This window comes from Quercus robur, chromosome 4 (genome assembly GCF_932294415.1).
Source record: "Quercus robur chromosome 4, dhQueRobu3.1, whole genome shotgun sequence".
Classification (NCBI taxonomy): domain Eukaryota; kingdom Viridiplantae; phylum Streptophyta; class Magnoliopsida; order Fagales; family Fagaceae; genus Quercus; species Quercus robur.
In genome coordinates, this window is record NC_065537.1 from 63354997 (window position 1) to 63374331 (window position 19335).

Here is a 19335-nt window from a genome sequence, read left to right on the forward strand (position 1 = left end):
CTTGACACACAAATTTAAAAATTAGATGAGACATGTGGCACAAAATTAGACTCAAATTTAGAATTTAATTGGATTTTCTCTCAGCTTTGGTTATATATATATATTAGATGAGACACATGGTACAAAATTAACTTCAATTAAAATTCAATTTAGAATCTAATTAAATTTAGAATATTTGATTTTTGCACCTAATAATTTACTTGACCAATAAATTTATAAATTAGATGAGAGACGTGGTGCAAAATTAGACATGATTTAGAATCTAATTGGATCTAAAATCTTCGGTTTTTACACCTAATAATTCACTTGCCATAAAAATTAAAAAATTAGATGGGACACATGGTACAAAATTGAATTTCAATAAAAATTCAATTTAGAATTTAATTGAATTTAGATTCTTTGATTTTTGCAGCTAATAATTCACTTGATTTACAAATTTAAAAATTAGATGAGACACATGGTACAAAATTATACTTCAATTTAGAATTTAATTTGATTTTCTCTCAATTTTGGTTATTAGTAATATATATATATATATATATATATATATTATTTTTAAAAATAATGGAAAGAAAATGGTGACATGGCCACTTATGTGACTCAAGTGATGCGTAACAATAATAAGTATTACCCTTTAACTTTAGATTTTTTGTTTTATTTTTAAAATAAGGGTATCTAAATCTCTTCAAATATCTCATCATTTTCTTAAATGTATGGTTATTACAAAAAGAAATCCTTTCTGGTAAGAAAGGGCAAAGATAATGTTTTTCATGAATGCAGCCTTGCAATATTCTACGTTGATGTGAAAGATGTTCGGAAAAATATTGATGATTGGCATCCGGACTCCCTAACATGTACTCCACAAGTGATTGCACGAACTCTTCAACATCCTGCTCATATACAAGACGGATTCAACACATTTCAACTTGCACATCTGGGTCACCGCTTTCAAATACAGCCCCAATCTGATTACACCGATTCAACTGAAAAACACGGCGTGGTATGTAAAATACAACAAGTCGTTGCGATGACTCATCAAAAAGGTCTCCAGAGAGGGAAAAGGCCGGGTATGGTGCAAAAGAAACTGAAACACCAGAATAGTGAAGCAAAATTGTTGAATCCAGCTTGTAACCAGCTTGTTTCATCTGAATACCATACAGAGCATATACAGTGAACCCCAACCATGTTGAATTATAGTGCACATCTGGAGGCAACTGCATTTCTATGAAGGGCCCATGTTTTTGACAAGTGAACCAGTTTTGTGGACGGGCAATCTGATGAAAGATATAATCATACAAATGGTTTTGTGCCCAATCTACCTGTAAAATACATAAATGTATGGCGATCAAATGTTCAATAGAATGGTTTGAGAGAAAAACATATACAAAAATAATAAGTTTAGAGACAAATTTTAACTTTTTCTTACAACCACTGAGTTGACATGTTGGATAAACACATGTGAATGAAAGTCTCACATAGAGAAAGAGGAGATATATTGAGGAATTAATATAACATAACTGGGCCTAAACCCATAATTTTTTTGCTAAAATGGAGTTTCTTGAGATATAAGAAGAGACCTGATACAATCTTGAAAGCAATGACTTGAGATTTTGTTTTAGCCAGGGGTCATTGCCTCGTGAATGGCTCATATGATCTTCTATCAATTTTTCATGACCTCGACTGGGGTCATTACAGCTCCTGAAATTTTCTTGCCTTAAGTTTTGTACAAATTCTATCATATCTTGCTCATATAGAATACGTGCACCGCACATTTTAATCTGAATATCCAGTCTCGTGGGTTTAATCAAAGACCCAATGCAACTTCCTCTGTCAGAATGTTCTGTAAACCTCGCATGTGATATGTATAGCCAAAGTCCAAATGAACCAACAAATGTTTCCTTAGGAACCTTAAGGACTAGGGGACAATTTATAAAAACGCCCTCCATGTCGAAATGACAAATAAATTCATGAAAGTATTTTGAATCCTGACCAGGAGAAACATCTTTCAAATTTGGAGGGACTACAAAAATGACACATAGAGCGATCCCTTTCCAACTTCTATTATTGAACAGATTAGGAGGTAATGGGATTCGCACATATGGCCCGCACTCCTTATTCTTGAACCACTCTGAAATTTCAGTTTGAGGTACAACCAGGCAAAAGCCTTTTAGTTGATGAATTTGGCCCTGTAAAATATTAATAGACAAGTAAAAAAGATATTCAATGCGTGCACGCACATGAGAGAGAGAGAGAGAGAGAGAGAGAGAGAGAGAGAGAGACCTCCATGTATCTTTGCCACAATGATTGTAAGGGCATATTTTGCAAAGTAACATCAGCAATTATGCCTCCTTTATCATCGGCCAAGCCATGGCAATTAATAAAAGTGAATCTTGCTGCACCCGAAGTCCATACGACAACTTGGTTTGAATAATTTTCAAGTGAAGTACATCCTTGTGCCGAAACAAATTGTGTACTTAATGGAAGATATGGCAATGATTGAAGCTTGCTACAATGATCCAAGAAAAGAAGTTTGAGATTTAAAAGCTGAGAAATGCTATAAGGTAAGCGTGTAACACTATTGTTCCCCAAGTTCAGAATGGTTAGTGAGGACAAGTAGCTAAGATCATCAGGGAGAGCACCGTCCAACAGATTAAAGCCATTTAGATCTAGAGATACTAAAGAGCCTAATCCCAAGATTGACTCAGGCAACACCAGACTGATGGGCTCTGGTTCAGGTTGTCGATCAGTGAGATAGGTGTAGGGAAGAGTGAGGGTGGTACCGATTGAGGATAAAGTGGAGATGAGACCACTCAAATACCTTGCTTTTGGTGGTTGAGCCTTACATCCTGATAGAATGAGAGTTTTAAGAGATATCAAACTACAAATAACACTTGGAAAACTTGAAAGGTTTTTGCAGTCTTGAAGATTCAATAAAGTCAAGCCAGTTAGATGCTTGATTGATGATGGTAGTTCTTCTATGGCAGTCCTGTCCAAAGAAAGCTCCAACATGCTTGTCATGTTTCTCCCAATCTTTGGAAACTTCTTGAGTTTTGAACAGCCAGATAGAATTAAAAATTTAAGAGAATTCAAGTTGATCTCATGTGGAAGGTTCTCAAGACGCTTACAGTCTTTTAGATTTAATAAGATAAGCCGTTTAAGACCTCCAACAGAATCGTGCAACGCATGCAATCCTATACAACCTTGAAAAATCAACCTTTCAATATTTGGCAATCCCTTGAAGTTAGGAGTCTGGCATAAGTTTTGAGAGTCACTAAGATCGATAAACTTTAGCTTGAGTAAGTTCTGAGATAAAACAATAAGTAAATATAGAAAATTTAGCAATTAGTACATAATAATAATAAATAATAACAACAATAATAATAGTACTAAAACTACATCAAGTGAAAATCGTACACTAAATTCACTTGGAAGTTGCTTAATACTACTGCGATGCATAATGAGCTCAACAAGTTCAGGAGGCTGGAAACTCTTTGGTAATGATTTCAAAGGATAGTCATGCCATTCCAACAAACGTAGCTCATTGGAAAGATTACTAAGACAAGGACGGTGCAGCTTACAAATTTTGAGCAATCTTAATTTATTCATCTTTGAGAGTGGCTCAACATTCAAAACTTCTTGTTCTTCATTTGGAGACAAATTCAGCACCATGCCTTCAATTTGTTCTGTTCCCTAGTAACCAAGAGCAATGAAATTAGTGTAAGGCAAGATACAGCAAAAACTTGCATGAATGGTAGAATTCCATACTGCACTGAATTTATATATATATAATACACTTACATTACAGTTCTTTAATACATCAAGGACATCATCACGATGCCATAGCCTACTTTGACATCGAAGCTCTGTTGACTTGTCAGAAACAATTTTCCAACCCATTTGTTGTATTAAATGATGCATGCACAATTTCCCCCCTACAATAGTAATTAGAGATTTGTCAATGAGCTTCCTTCTATTATCGTCCGAGTAGCAAACTGATTTTAGTGTATTAGCTACTCGATTCTAGTCCTCCCCTTTGAAGAAACATGCAATATCCAAAAATAATTTTTTCTCCAACTCCTCCAATCCATTATATGCTATTTGAAGTTTCTCTAGAATATTTTCATTGGGAATTGCTTTTAGTTGATTCCAAGCACTTTCCCATTCCTCTTTTGTTCTTTTACACAAATGGGAACCCAAAATTTTAAGAACCAAAGGAATGCCTTGAGCATAAGTGACAAAATCATTGCCCAAATATAATAAATCATTTTCACGATGAGCTTTGTGGAAGGCATTATAACTAAAAAGTTGTAGAGCTTCGTCATCATTTAGTCCGTTAGCCTTATATACGGTCTGAATTTCATTGCTTTCCGATGAATGTATATCTTTAGTAATTACTATGATTCTACTTTTTGGACCATACCAATCACGCTTCCCTACTAATGCTTCTAACTGTTTTTTTTCAAACACATCATCGACAACAATAAGTACCTTTTTATTCTGTAGTACATTCCTGATTACTTGGATTCCATTATTCACATCCCTTACCCTTAAAGCTCCTTTACTTATATCACAAAGGAGTTGCTCTTGTAATGTCTCTAGGCCGTGTGCTTTAGAAACCTCTTCGACATTTTCGAGAATGCTGCAAGCTTCAAATTGATTATGAATCTGTTCAAATACTAGACGTGCAAGAGTTGTCTTGTCCATTCCACTCTCCCCACATATCCCTATAAAGCGGACATCATTTGAATTCATATCTAGACATGAAATCATTTCCTCAACACAAGAGTCTATTCCAACAAAACCGTCTCCATAAACAGTTGAACATTTATCTTTCAATTCAATAAATATCCAGTCAACAATTTTTCGGATGAACTCTGCCTCAGGCCTATAAGAAAGACAACAAAAATCTTTGTGTCAACACAAACCAATTAGGGATGTAAGCGTTGATGTTCCGCATGTTCATTTCAGAAAAGGAGCTCTAAAATTGAATTAAACTAGACAGTCGAGCTCGATTTGCTTGGCAAAATCCTAGGGCATGTAAAAGTGAATTATTAGTTTCAAAAAAAGAAAGCATGGCTTTTGAGGTAAACTTGAAGTGGTGGGGACTATACTATTGGATATGGTTTTTCACTTTTTATTTTTTAGAAAACTACTTAAATTTAACTGAAATTCTAATTTGGCTTTTTGAAAACGAGATATCTGCTAACTTTTGCTCTCTTTCTCTCTAAGAACTCAAATAAAAGTGATTCTTATTGATGAAAGAGAAGGAATAAATTACTCTGCACCTAAGTTAAACCTATACCGGTATTCTTATAAAATATACTACATTAAATATTGGGTAACAATGATTTTTCAGGTGTTTAGGCTAGTATTCATGTTTCAACCAAGACAGTAATATATATATATATATAATTAAAAGATTTTAAAAATTATTATAAACATGTTATTCAAGGTAATATATTGAGTTAATGAAATTAGGCTACTTGGGCCTATAAAATATGTGGATTTTAAATTATATATATATAACCTCAAAAACGGTACCCTATTATTAACTAGTGAAATATTTCATACTCCTAGCCAAACAAAAACAGCATCCACTATGAAATTTAAATCCTTGAGACTCACTATACTAATGATCTATGATTTAATTTTTGAACCATAGTCGTTAACTTGGGACATTGGTTACTTTATCGGGGGTTGGGCTATTCAAGTTTGCAGGCCTTGGGTATGTTAGAACTAGATTTTTCTACTAGAGTTACATATCTTAGAGAGAATCTTAACTTTATATTGGACCTTTCGCAGCTTAGGATACACTTATGTATTTTATATTAAATGTATACTTCTGGAGTCTTTGATGTGTAGTATTATTTATAACCAACATTACCTACTAAAAATAAGAAATAGATCAATCATATATAATAACATAAACATTTACCTAAAATACGCTTCTCTTTGAAGTGAAAAAACAGGGATGCAACTCCAAATAAATTCACTCCTATAAAACAAGTTAAAAAGTCATTCTAAGTTTGCTCACCTGAGATCTTGAGTTACTCTGGATATAATTCTTCACTGTATCATCCAAAACCTTTTTTCCTAGAAAACCCTTAATTTTTCTCATTATGTGTGTCTCATGGCCCCAAAAAATAAAATGATACTAATAAATAAAACTAACAACAAAAACCCGCACACTTTTCTTTACTCAGAACTCACATACCATATCACAGTGCTGTAATTCTTTTTCTGCTCACTAACTTTATTCTGCTCTCTTTTTTTTCTTTTTTCCTCCCAACCATATGGACTGCACATATATAAATACTGCTCTCTTTTTTTTCTTTTTTCCTCCCAACCATGTGGACTGCACATATATAAATAAATAAATATATATATATATATATATATTTTTTTTTTTTTTTGAGGAACGGACAGCACATATATACTTAGTGACAACCTTCAAACTTGAATTAGTTACAACCTTTATCTTAATCTTGCATGATATACATTTAGTGCTGTTTGTAAAACAACATATAAGTCATGCTTTTATGGTAATGTAAACGTCAACCTTCTAACATCTACACTTAAAGTAATTAAGTGTTGCAGTTAGAACAAGCAGAAAAAATGCTCAATAGAAGTTCAACAAGTGTTACCCATTCATTAATGTCTTTCCGGAGAGGTTGGTCACTTCTCTTAAAGCAGTTCTCCATATCTGCACCTTCTCTGGGTTCTCCTGGAGACGTTTTCCGTGTTCATCAAAGGCCACAGCAAAAGTCTCCTTCTGATGCCGCACATGACTAGGATCCACATGGTAGAAAATGGGCAACACTTTCAACCCTCCCTTCATGCATTCAACAATTTTTACAAGTTCTTCTAGGCACCATGTTGAAGATGCATAATTTTCAGACAAAATGATGACTGCCATTCTTGATTTCTCGATCGCATCCAAGAGTTTCATTGAAATGGGAGTTCCAAGCACAAGTTCTTTATCATCCTTAAAGGTGATAAATCATTTATCTTTCAAAGCATGATATAGATGGTCCGTAAAATTATTACGGGTGTCTTCACCTCTAAAATTGAGGAAAACGTCGTTTTTTGGTTGAGGTTTAGAACAAGGAGAGGAAAAAGATGGTGGGACAATTTGAGTTCTGGTGGAAACCATTGGTACACATTTATCACTAAGCGAGTTACAGTTGAGATTCTAAGACAGACAATATCATGTATTCAAACGGAGTAGTTGGCAAGAAGCAAGCAAACTATAGCAACGACAGAAATCAAAGAGATTATGGGATGCTAGTAGAAGGCATTGGACACCCACCACTAGGCACTAGCCAAACTTCCTATACATAAGATTCTATTAAGACAAAAAATCATGCCGTCCGTAATTAGTGGAAAGAAGAAAGGAAACTTTTTATTAAAAAACATAAAAGCAAGGAACCGACCAACTTCGTTGGCTTTGAAAAAGCGAAAACAAGGCAAAACCGATACATACGCGTGCGTTGTAACTTGTAAAGCGGTAGACCTTGGGAAGCGCGCCCAACCCTGTTTCAGGTCTAGCATCAGCCCTTGTCACCCCCACACTAACCAATTTTGTTGTGGTGTATGGGTGGTATTTGTAATATCAAAGGCTATGTTAAGTGAAATTTTGTAATATTATTTGTTTGTAACAATGTTGAAAAAGTGTTTGTAGCATTGCTCATTTATTGCATACATTATTTTACACAATTTTACCCATACAAAAAAGCAACTAAAATCATGATTGACATCACAATTTTATTTGTTTTTTCGACTATGCAAAATTGTATAAAATAGTTTGTATGTATGACACTACCCTTAAAATAAAACAAATTTTGTAGGACTATACTATAGTGTTCATTCAACAATTTCTTTTTTTGCTTTTTGGACCCCTAAGAATAGAGATGTTAAACTAGTCAAGTTTTGTCAAGTAATGAGTGTTCTTACTTGGCTCGACAACAAAGGTAAAATCTAAAATGTTCAAGCTTGGCTCAAGCTAGAACCAAGGCTATAAATAATGTTCAAACTCGAGCTTGTTAAAAAGTCTAAAAGTTTGAGCTTGGCTTGGCATATACATTTAAATTTATTGAAATCAAAAGTGATAATACATGACATATGAGCTAAAATAATAATGTTTTACTCATATTCATCATACTCCCTAATAAACTCAATCCAAATCAATGTTATCATGTTCATCTTGCGAGATTATTTCTTCATTGACATTTTTTACATCATCATCGACATTTACTATTTCTTATTGTTATTCTATTTTAATAATTTTTTCGTTATATTTATTTTTGGCACTATAGCTTCTTAGACTTACAACAATAATAGCAAAAGTAAAATCAATAATTATATTGTCATTTAATACTTTATTCATAATATACAAAAGAAATTTACTTGAAAGTGAAGTATCAAATGTGTAATCCAAATTTTGTATGAGAAAAAAAAAAATTCAAGGACAAGTTATTTTATTTGGCTCAATTAAATAATCCAATAATTTTGTGTTAAAAATAAGTCCAATAACTTGTTGGACTCAAATAAATTATAGCAAAAATATTAACAAAAAAAAAAACTTATTTTAATTCACATATTTATGTATCATATGGTACATATAATTTTATGATTCATACTATACGCACTAATATATTGTAATATTTCCAATAAATACACTTACAATAAATATGTATATCTTTTCTTCTTTTGTACACGATACGATGTACGCCTTTATTGAGTCTTTCCAATGCGCGTCAATGGGGAAAATGAATGCGAAATTCCCCTCATGTCAATTTTCCAACTAACCATAATTCAATTTCAAATGATTACCGGGGTACCCACCTTGTCTAATAATTTCATCCTCTTATCACAAGTCTTGCAGATCCACTTTCCATGTCCACTTCTATATATAATATAAAAAGCGTCAATGCGCAAACGGGGTACCCCCAACTTGTCTAATAATTTCAACCTCTTTTCACAAGTCCTGCTTATCCACTTTCCATGTCCACTTCAATATATAAAAAGCGCCAATGCGCAAATGGTGCCAGTTTGATTTGTTCAATCGGCACCGTATCTACCGCGCTTCTTTTTCTTTTTTCTTTTTTTTCAGTCATCCGTTCCGTTTGTGCTTCTTTTTTTTTAATATTTATATAAGTTGAAATATATATTATTATACTAACATAATAAATTTCACAATATTTTTACAATTATTGAGGTGAAAATTTCTTATAAATCAAAATAAAATAATAATATATGAGACTGTAACCAACCACAACTGAAAAAAAAAATTATAACGCTAGTTGTGTGAAGATATAAAAACTACAGTACTTTTTGGTTTGTTCAATATATACTGTTCATCATTTTTTTTCCTGGTCATCAATTTGTGCTCTTTTTAAAAATATATATTTATATGAGCTTGCATATATATTGTTATATCGACACAACAAATTTCACAATTATTGAGATGTCAAGTTCTTATAGGTCAAAATAAAATAATAAAATATGAGAATATCACCAATCACAACTAAAAATAAATATTTTATGAAAATGTTGTAACACTTGTTGTTATCATAATATTTTCACAATTGTTGAGATCTCAGTCAAGGGAGTCAATACCGTACCGGAGGCTGTACCGGTTTGGCCAGTAGTATAATATATTTTGGATACCAGTCAATACTAGTGTACCGTTTCGGGTTTACCGCTATTTTTTATATTTATAAATCAATAAATATATATATATATATATATATATATATGTATGTATGTATGTATGTGTGTGTGTGTGTGTGTATTATAATAAATATAAAAGTTTACCATAAAACATTTCCTCAATTCAGAACTAATTATTCATGGTTTAGACTTTAGTATCAATTAAAAGAAAAAAGAAAAAAAAACACACACAATATAAAAAATAGAAACCTTAAAAGTTACCATTGCATACTAAGAAAACAAATAATACTAATAAGTTAATGCAAATAAGTTACCATTCTGCCCTAAAAAAAATTCAAAAATTACAAAACTTTAAAAAAATAAAATAAAATTATGTACTGGTCGGTATTGCCCGAAATGGTATTTTTTCCGGTACAAAACAGGGGGTTATATGTACCGGTTTGCTTGCCGGTATAGTATATTCCAGCGGTGCCGGTCAGTATGGTATGGAATTGACTCCCTTGATTCTCAATTTCTTATAAATCAAATAAATAAATAAAAAAAATACTAAGCCTTGATGCATACTTTTGCTAAAAGGGCACAATAGCAAGAAGAAACCCAACAATATAGAAGGGGAGAAGGAAGAAGAATTAGCAAAGTAAGAAATAAAAAACATTAAACTTGAATGGCAGGAATAATGGTCCACAGGCCTATAAAATAGTAAAAAATGCCCCAAAGAAAGCAAACGAGCCCAAGGGAGCCGAGAGAAGGAAGTAGTAAGCCCATGGGAATTAGAAGAAATTGAAAGCAAGCAAAAATGGACCAGAGGAGCCTAAAGAAAGGAATTAGTAAATGGGGTTGGTGTAAAGGTCAACAAACCCTAAAAGTAAAGGATATGGTAATTGGGATAGGGAAGCCTAAAAGATGTAGCCAAAGCCGATGGGAATGTAAGAATGGAATAGGCCAAAGATGCCCAAAGGAATAAGGCAGGCCGAGGATGCCCAAAGGAATAAAATGGGCCAAGCCCAAGATGGTATAAGAATTAACCCAGCAGAAATATTGGGCAACGTGAATTGAATAAAAAAAAAGTACATGACAGGCCCAAAGGAGGCCCAGCAAGCACAAGTTAAGTGATAACATGGCAGAAGCAATGGAGTGACGTGGCAAGAATACTAGTTGACCCACAAACTAGAAGTAAAAGGAGACAGGGCCTGAATTGAAGGAGGAAGGGCCCATACCCAACCAAAACCTAGCCCAAGGGAGAAATGAGATGCAAAGAATGAAGACCCAATGACTCATTCATGCCACAAAGGGTTAAAAATGAGCAGCAGAATGTGCAGCAAAGACCAGACAAACCCACAAGCAATGGCAAACGTGTGAATAGCAAACAAGCCATAAACTCACATGAAAGTGGTAGTGGAGCATGCACAAGGCTCAGGCACCACCCATTTATACCCAGCCAATATAGGGATAGTAGGCCATGGGTTAGATGTAAGAGAGGGTATGGTCTAGCTGTAGGGAGAAAGGGGAAGTCTATTTTGGGATTCCCACTTAAGCTCTTTTGGGGAAAATATCATGCTGGAATGACATACCACCTAAAAGAGGGAAAGATGAGATGGAATCACTTGGTGCATACCATAGGAGTTAGTAAGAGAGAACACCCAACCCTTATCCAGAGGGGAATGCCATAGAGAGTAGGAAAATAAAACAAAACTCTTTTGTCTGGGAATGGAACGTGGCGTAGCCAGCACATGGTAGTGGTGATGGTTGAGCAACTAGCAGACCAATGATTAGTTTGGGAAGGACACCCACACCAGACCAAAAGTAGTTAAGGGACAAAAAAGTAAAACTTATCATGGCAGGCAGTATAACAAGGCCTTAGCTGTGCACAGTAAAGGGGGGGTGGGGGGGAAGCAAGTAGTAAGGAGGAACAAGTGAGAAAAAACAGCAAAAAAGAAAACAATGGAAAACAAGGAAGAATAGAGGGAATAGTGGAATGAGAAAGGAAATGGAAAGTAGAGAAAAACAAAAAGGATAAAAAGTGAAGTGAGGAAGTAAGAGTGTGATAAGGCATGCACCAATTGGCTACTCCCTTCTCTCCCTCTCAACAGCCTACTCTCCAGTAAGTTGAAGGGTTTGAGAATAAGTCATTTAGGTCCATTCTTTCAAAGCTACAGGCAATTTCCATAGTTGGATCTCCCTGTAAGATTGCCCACATTCAAGAGTGGTTCCCTTTCTAGACTTAAATCTGTTAAGGAACCAAGCACAATAGACTAATTTTATTGACTGATGATGCATTAACATTATTCCTTTTTTTTTTTTTTTTACTTATTATTGTCACTAACCTATTTCTGCCATACTCACATTACTGTGTTTTCTTACTGAGAAAGTGGTTTAAATATTATCTTCGGTTAGCAGCAAACATGTCTTTTCTTAACCTATTATATTATGTGCCTCTTGCTATAACATTTCTGTGACACATCTTCTACCGTGGCAATGTAACCAAGATCTTAGCAAAGGGGTCCTAGCTTGCACACAAGTTGGCTTGAGGTGAGTTTCCATCGAGCCAATCCCAACTCTCCTATCCCAACTCTCCTACCCCAAAACTATTGGGCCACAACATGGCAAGAAGTAGTCCAGCCCAGAAAATACAAAAAAGGCCTACCACACTAAGTCCGCAACATTTCCACATTAATTTCGCAACAAAACATAGGTAAGCTACTATTGATGGATAAAAATATGATGTCAATCGTGGATCCATTTTAAAATTAATAACAACTTGCCAATTAGAATTTGTTATGAAAATATTATGGAGATAACATTTTTATAAAACAAATAATAATATATCAAACTGAAACTTATTATAGTTGAAAATAAAAGTATTGTGAAAATATTGTAACAATTTGTTGTGTTCTTAGACTTCTTTTTTGGTTTAGTCAAATTTGATAAACAAAAATTCACTGTTTCATGCACAATTTTCTTTTGTTGGTTTTTTGTTTTGTTTTTTTTTTTTTTTTTTAATGCATAGTTTAAAGTAGTTGTCCCAATTAAAAACCAATAATAATTTACTATCAAGGATTTGTTGTGAAAATATTGTGGATGTGGCATTACTCTAAAATAAAATTATAAAATATCATATCAGAGCTCACCATAGCTAAAATAAAGGTATTGAGAAAATATCGTGACACTTATTGTGTTCCTGACTTTTTTTTTTTTTTAGCCTATTTGTTGAGCCAAAATTCATAGTTTTATGAATAGTTTTCTTGGACTAACTTTTTTTTAACACATTTTTTAAAGTAAAAAACACAAAGTTTTACCCCAAAAAAAAAAAAATTATGGAAAAAAGTACTTTCCCCTTTTATGTTGGGAAAGTTTCATCCCCTCCAATTTTAAAGTTTAATAATTTCCTCATTTATATTTTGTAGACAAGTATATAGTCCTTACTGTTACTCTCTTAGTTAAACCCTAACAAAATCTTATGATTCCTAGAATATTTCATTGTGCAATAACTACAATGCCTAATTAAATTTTAATGTCCCAAAAATTTTCTTCGTGTATTTTGAGTTTTATGTATTAGTCATACTTAGAAAGTAAAAATGGTGACGTATGGTATTTTATTTGTTACCTAGAGAACACTAATTTATTAGTGGATTAAATCTTCTAAATTTATAATTTTATCTAATAGAAACTTAATGACATATGTCTTTTGTTATTTTGTTCTTTTTTTTATTTGTTTTCTTTTTTAAAAAGGTGTTCATTAAAAATTAAGTAAGGTAAGCATCGTAGATAGGATCATAAAATAAAATGATAAAGAGGGAAGTATGAATAAAAAAATATTTATTGCAAATAGTTGTAGGTATTTAATTTGATAAAGAGTTTCAATAGTAGCATATGTCATCATTTATTGCGAAAATTTAAATATTGTGACAATGTTTTATCAAAACTTAGTTGTTAATTGTTGGAAGATGATGACATTTGTTATCATTCTCAGTAGAATTTTTTTTTTTGTGAGTAGATACTATCTTTAGTAAATAGGTTCTAAGAAATGAAAATTATTTTGTATCAAATGATACCATATCATACATATCAAAATCTAATAAACGAGAGACATGTATGTAAACATAACTACCCACTAATGCATGTCTTTCAATTGTTAATGGGTTAGTTATTTTTTGCTGACATGTCTCACACTTATTGGATTTTGATACCGTTGACATGGTATTATTTGATACCAAATAACTTCTCCTAAGAAATTATCATACTATATAGATAGTCATATGTTAAATAATTATTCTAAATTTAAATACATAGTTTGATACTACTTCAAAATAAATTCTATCTTAAATTTTCTCACTCAAGGGGCAGCACGTGCCTTGCATGTGCAACCCTTACTAGTTCTCTAAAAAGAATAAAAGGGTACAAAAATAGTATTTTCGATTATGTAATTTTTTTTTTTTTTTTACCACACGGGTGGCTTGATGATAAGAGTTTTTGTCCCATCATTCATAAAGGAGCAGTTCGAGCAATAATTTCAGCAAGGCCCTTGTGGTATACGCGGTATTACTCATTACTATCATGTGACGTGAGGTTAATGAGCCCACACTACCAGAGACCCATTTTTTACTTTTAAAAAAATTATGTAATTTATAAATAAAAAAAAAACTGTTTATGTTTATATAATCTATTCCTTAGATTTAATAAATTAGTATATGAGCTAAAGAACCCAAAAATTTTAATCTTGCCGGTTAGGTTTTCTTCCAATCCATAATTTGTTGGGAGTTATATTATAAATTTTTGTAGGAACTAAATTAAACAAAAAGAAAACACGTGTGGTACAAAAGCATAAGGGTAAAGGGAAAAAGTTCAGAGCACTCTTTATGGCATAGTTTCTCTTTTTCTTTTTCTTTTCATAAGTCACAAAAGTAGCTAGTACATACTACACTGGATGTGGCTTGATGATAGGAGTTCTTGTTCCAATATCTAGAGAGGAATGATTCGAGCAATAGCCCCTATAAGACTCATGTGGTACACATAGTATTACCCATTGCCGTTACGTGGTGTGGGGTTGATGAGCCCACACCGAAGACTCCTTTTTTTATTTAGCAAAAAAAAAAAGAATAGCCAATACATTACTTTATTAGTATTATTATTATTATTATTATTTTTTAATTTTGGTGATTGGTGAGTTTCACATACACTTGGTGGGTTTTAAACGCGCGACCTTACCCTTCATCCCTTTATTATGGGAATAGGAAATATCAATTGAATTATAGGCTATATTGCTTGTTGGGTTATAGATTGACTCCGGTTAATTAGTTTAATTACTCAAATTAATTAATTAGGTCAAATTAAATGCAAATCATGGAGGCACCAACAAATTACTAAATAAACTAAGTTCAGCAGAAATTAAATTGACACGGTAATTTGTTGACAAATGAGGAGAATCTCTCGCAAGGCAAAAACCCCCTATTGTCATTTTAAAAATAGTTACCAATGACTTATGAAGCAGGACTATCCCCTCCTCAAAACGATTTGGAAGGAAGACATAAAACTAGACCCCAGGTGCATCTTTCATCGATCAAATGTGCAAAAATTACATGTCCAACTGCTACATATTACCTTTTTATGTCTTTCAACACTGCTGGTTTCTTTTCCTCTGTCTTCCTCATATTCTCTTATGGAAACAAAACTTATGTGCAAGTTTTACTGCCAATTGCCCTAATCTCCATGATGATAACTTATATAACACTATCAGTCAACATGTTGCCAAATGGTCTCTCCTTGCTTATTTTATACTTGACAACTATGGGCATTTTCGCTTATTGTGTCTTGGCGATTGAAGTAGTCAAAAAAATTGTTCAAAGTATCTATGGTTTTGCGGCAGAAAGAGTTAGTCATATATTGACATTAACTCGAAGAAAGTGGAAGCCATCTTCTGCAGATGTCTCCAAAGAAGAAGCTTGACCAGCTAGGTCTCATGATCATCTTGTGAATTTTAGTCTCCTTCGGATCCTAAAGTACTCCACCTTGTTTTTTTTTTTTTTTTTTGGTTACATATTTGTAAACATTTTAGGAAAGCCAATTTAAAATTTTTATTTTATATTTTTAAAAGAGCATCTAGTATATTTATTTGTAAACATTTGACAATTTCATTTTGAGACTACCACGCCTAGTAGCATTTTCTATTTCTAATTATATTGTTCTCAAGTGCTCTGCAAATATTTGTAAGTGTTATTGTTTATCAAAAGTGCTCTATAAAGATTTCAAGTGAATTAAACATCACTCGCGTGAATGACCAGAAATCATTGTGGAAGAAGGCATGTTTAAGAAATCAAACATAGAACACTTTGAATAAATAAGTAAGCTTCTTTTTAATAATTCAGTTTTTTCTTTCTTTCTTTCTATCACAAATAATGTATCTTTCTCAGAAGACTAAAAGTAGTAACTAAAAAAAATTAAGTTATCTCATTTTCTCCTGAAGTTGTCGAAATTATTTGTAATAATTTATTGGCTGCAATTAATAAGGTCTTCCTGATATCCATTTATCCGATATCTAGGCATAAGTAACAATCCATTCTATGATTTCTTTTATTTAATTACCTCTTGTGAGAAAATGATCCCAAAAACAAAGGAATTAATTGTAAAGTACGCAATAACATAAGTTATATAACAACGGGGGAAGAGGGATTTGAATCATAGGCGTTTGTTGAAAATATCAGAAAATATCAATTGAGCTATAAGACACTTGATAATGCGGAATTAAGCATTTTAAATTCGTAGTTATATTGTCACAAGGAAAGATGAATACACTAGCTCCTGAGTTATAATAGAAGGCTGAGAATCCAATTCAGATCAGATTAATTTACATTTTATTTCAATAAAAACATGCCTTCGATGTTTTAATATACTTACTTGGAGCATGGCAAGATTCATCCAATCTTCAGTCACCTGAATATACAACGAAAGTATTATTAGTGAGATAGATTGAGCAAAAACAGAACCATATACTACTTGATCTGAGAAATTAACATAATAAGTTTGTACAGAAGTACTGACAGATCAATACATACACCATTGTTGCTATACAGATTAAACTTAAAAGAACTATATCTTAATTTACAAAGCTAAATAAATGTTAAATGACAATAGTTGTGAGGAAAGATTTTAAATGACAATAGTTGTGAAACAATTTGCATCTCTGCACCACACAACACACAATGACACAATCAAAACTGACGAGCATGTTACTCACCTTTTTTGGGAGTATGTTTCTTACCTAAGAAAAAAGAAAAGAGCATGCCAATACAGAGCAGTGACACCATTTTACTTGAAACTAAACAAGTAACTAAAGTAAACTCTAATGCCAGTTAAAGCATATTCTAACAAGCATTTGAAATGGTCAGAAACTCAGAGTAGGACCAATGGAGGCCGCTCTTTAATCCAATTATAAAGTCAATCATGTCCTAATTAGGTTCTTGTTTTTCAGTAAATACATATATAATATTAATCATCAATTCCAACGCTCTATACAGAGTTTGGGGTTCCACTAAAACACTATAAGAGGGTTGTTAGTATATGGGTTGATAAATGAATATAATACTCATCCCAAAAAAAAAAAAAAAAAAAAAAGATAAATGAATGTAAGCTTCTATAAGATGCTATGGTCTCAGAGCTCCAAAAATATTTCTAGTGTAGAATTTTCTAGAATGGGCAATATGAAAATGGGTTGTTACTCAAAACATGTAATTCTTATGATTTCAGCTCAGCCAAAAGGAGAGAATGAAAGAAATCTTTGGTGCTATGAATTCTAGTATGGGTGTATTGATATTTTTCATTGTACTTCTATACATGCTCTATGTATTTACCAGTCAATGTGATTTCTGGTCACTTTTCTGTGTTTTCCTTTGACTCGTTTATCAAACTTTTGAAGGATTTAGTTTAAAGTATGTAAGAGGTTTAATTCATGACTGCTAAACTGTTATTTCACAATGACTTTAAAGATTAAAATTTTGATGGATGAAAGATTGATAGTACAGCTTGTATAGTAGCTAACAATGACTACCAAAAAAATCTGACAAAGAATGAGATAATTTGATGTTGTTTTCTTAGTATTTGGGTGCAAAAGCCTTAGTGTAAAGTTATTTCTGTCCACCAAAATCTCCCAAATGGTAACAAGAATGCAAAGACTTTAATGATGAATCCTTAAATATAGCATTTCATGTTCAGAAAAGGCCATTGTTCTTTCCAGGGCTAAAATTATTCAGGCTAAATATTTGCAGAGATATGAGGGGTGCCTTTCAGACATTATCAGAAATTGATGAAATTGGTGTTCTTTATCAAAAGTGTCTAATTAACTAAAAGTCTAAAACTATAATTGATGGTGAAATTGGTGTTCTTACTACCAAGGTGGTTGAAAAAAATAATAATCTCCTAATTCCATAGGTTCATAGTATCGTGTCCTCCCCACACTCCCAACCAAATCTAATCTAATCCCAACTTATGGATAAGGGTTCCCACGCCTCACTCAAGTTTCAAGTCTGAACATCCCCAAACTCAAAAGTTTAAAGATTAAATTGTTACATATATAAGAACCGAAACTCAAAAAAAACAACAATTGCATAAACCCACAAAGTTTAGAGAAATATCATAAACCCATATCAGCGTTAATCCTATGTGGAGAGAGAATCTGAAGATTGTGGGTGGCGCCGCCGAGTTGGATTGGAAGAGAAGAAGCTAGATAGATAGGCAAACCTGGAAGAAGATGATACCGAGCGTGGAGCCTGGAACCGCAAACTTAAGAAAAGCGTGAGTCTGAACTCTGAAGAGAAGAAGCTAGAGAAGCGTGAGTCTGAGAAAACCTGGAAGAAGGAGCGTGGAGTCTGATTTGTTTTTTATTTTTATTTTTATTTTTTAAAATTATATGAATGAACAAGATCAAAACAATATTAATGGTTCAGATTACACTCACTCATCTACACACTTTGCACGTGCTAGCTTGATAAATGGTACATACAAGACTAATACTACACGTAGCTTTCAATGTACACACGGCTTGTAGTTTAGAATTCCAGCATATTTTCTTCTTATTCTTCTGATCTGTCATCTTCTGAACTATTGCCCAAGCTGCTGCTCTAATATCCGACACAAATTTCAACAACTTGTAAACAGGTTACTATTTTTTCCGCCAACTTCCGGTCATAAACATGAGTTAGTGCGTGTGGAGTTATGATTAAAAATTAAAATTATTTCACTTATTTTTGCTAGAATTCATATATCCCCTTGTATTTTTTGACACTATTTATGAATCTCACAGTACTATTTCAACTAACTTTTACCTTTAAGCTATCTACAATACTTTCGGCAATAATTTTCCATTTTCATAAAAAAAAGCGGTATCTAAACACATCCTTAGTTTTCCTTAGTAAAATGTTTTCTAGAGAAATAGAAATCGATTTTCTTGTTTGTTGTAAAATAGTTTCATTGATCTTGACTCTGGTGTTGGGTATGAAGGCAAATTTGTTTTGGTGCTTTGGGAGGCCTTACCTACACTTTTTTTTTTCTTTTTTTCTTTTAAATTGACTTTTTTTCTTGGTAACCAAAGTACCAAACAAGAAAAAAGTTATAATTATTTCACATCTTCTTATGTACCAAATACATATTGACGAGTATGAAATTAAGATCACT

At 32.9% G+C, this 19335-nt stretch overlaps 2 protein-coding genes and 1 long non-coding RNA gene across 5 annotated transcripts; all 3 read right to left on the minus strand.

Annotated features, from left to right (window-relative positions):
- Positions 1–687: 687 nt before the first annotated feature.
- Positions 688–7325, minus strand: LOC126723298 (disease resistance-like protein DSC1). Of its 3 annotated transcripts, none has more exons than XM_050426639.1 (7): positions 6645–7324; positions 4489–4885; positions 3799–3932; positions 3415–3690; positions 2281–3303; positions 1578–2186; positions 688–1319 (listed from the first exon to the last, which is right to left on the minus strand). In XM_050426639.1, exons 3-7 carry the CDS (start codon positions 3916–3918, stop codon positions 912–914), a joined length of 2436 nt encoding a protein of 811 aa, XP_050282596.1. In that variant the 5' UTR covers positions 3919–3932; positions 4489–4885; positions 6645–7324; the 3' UTR covers positions 688–911. The 3 variants fall into 3 exon arrangements, with proteins under 3 accessions (XP_050282596.1, XP_050282595.1, XP_050282594.1); XM_050426638.1 differs by adding an exon at positions 5936–5995 and having other exon boundaries at positions 3799–4885; XM_050426637.1 differs by having other exon boundaries at positions 3799–4885; positions 5936–7325.
- On the minus strand, positions 4021–6916 carry LOC126722374 (disease resistance protein RUN1-like). The gene is made up of 2 exons (XM_050425536.1): positions 6645–6916; positions 4021–4885 (listed from the first exon to the last, which is right to left on the minus strand). The coding sequence occupies exons 1-2, from the start codon at positions 6914–6916 to the stop codon at positions 4021–4023; spliced, it is 1137 nt and encodes a 378-aa protein (XP_050281493.1).
- Positions 7326–16332: 9007 nt separating the features above from the next.
- On the minus strand, positions 16333–18540 carry LOC126723299 (uncharacterized). The gene is made up of 2 exons (XR_007654225.1): positions 18403–18540; positions 16333–16599 (listed from the first exon to the last, which is right to left on the minus strand). It is a non-coding gene; the product is annotated as an uncharacterized LOC126723299 (long non-coding RNA).
- Positions 18541–19335: the final 795 nt, after the last annotated feature.

Bases quoted from the DNA above. Each gene is read 5' to 3' on its own strand.
- LOC126723298 (XM_050426637.1), bottom strand. From the start codon at position 3,918: ATGCATCATTTAATACAACAAATGGGTTGGAAAATTGTTTCTGACAAG. The intron at 3,304-3,414 runs GTACGATTTTCA...GTTTTATCTCAG, and splicing joins AACTTCCAAGTGAATTTAGT to AACTTACTCAAGCTAAAGTT. The intron at 1,320-1,577 runs GTCTCTTCTTAT...TGTATTTTACAG, and splicing joins TGCTTTCAAGATTGTATCAG to GTAGATTGGGCACAAAACCA.
- LOC126722374 (XM_050425536.1), bottom strand. From the start codon at position 6,916: ATGGCAGTCATCATTTTGTCTGAAAATTATGCATCTTCAACATGGTGC. The intron at 4,886-6,644 runs GTAACACTTGTT...TCTTTCTTATAG, and splicing joins GGAAAGACATTAATGAATGG to GCCTGAGGCAGAGTTCATCC.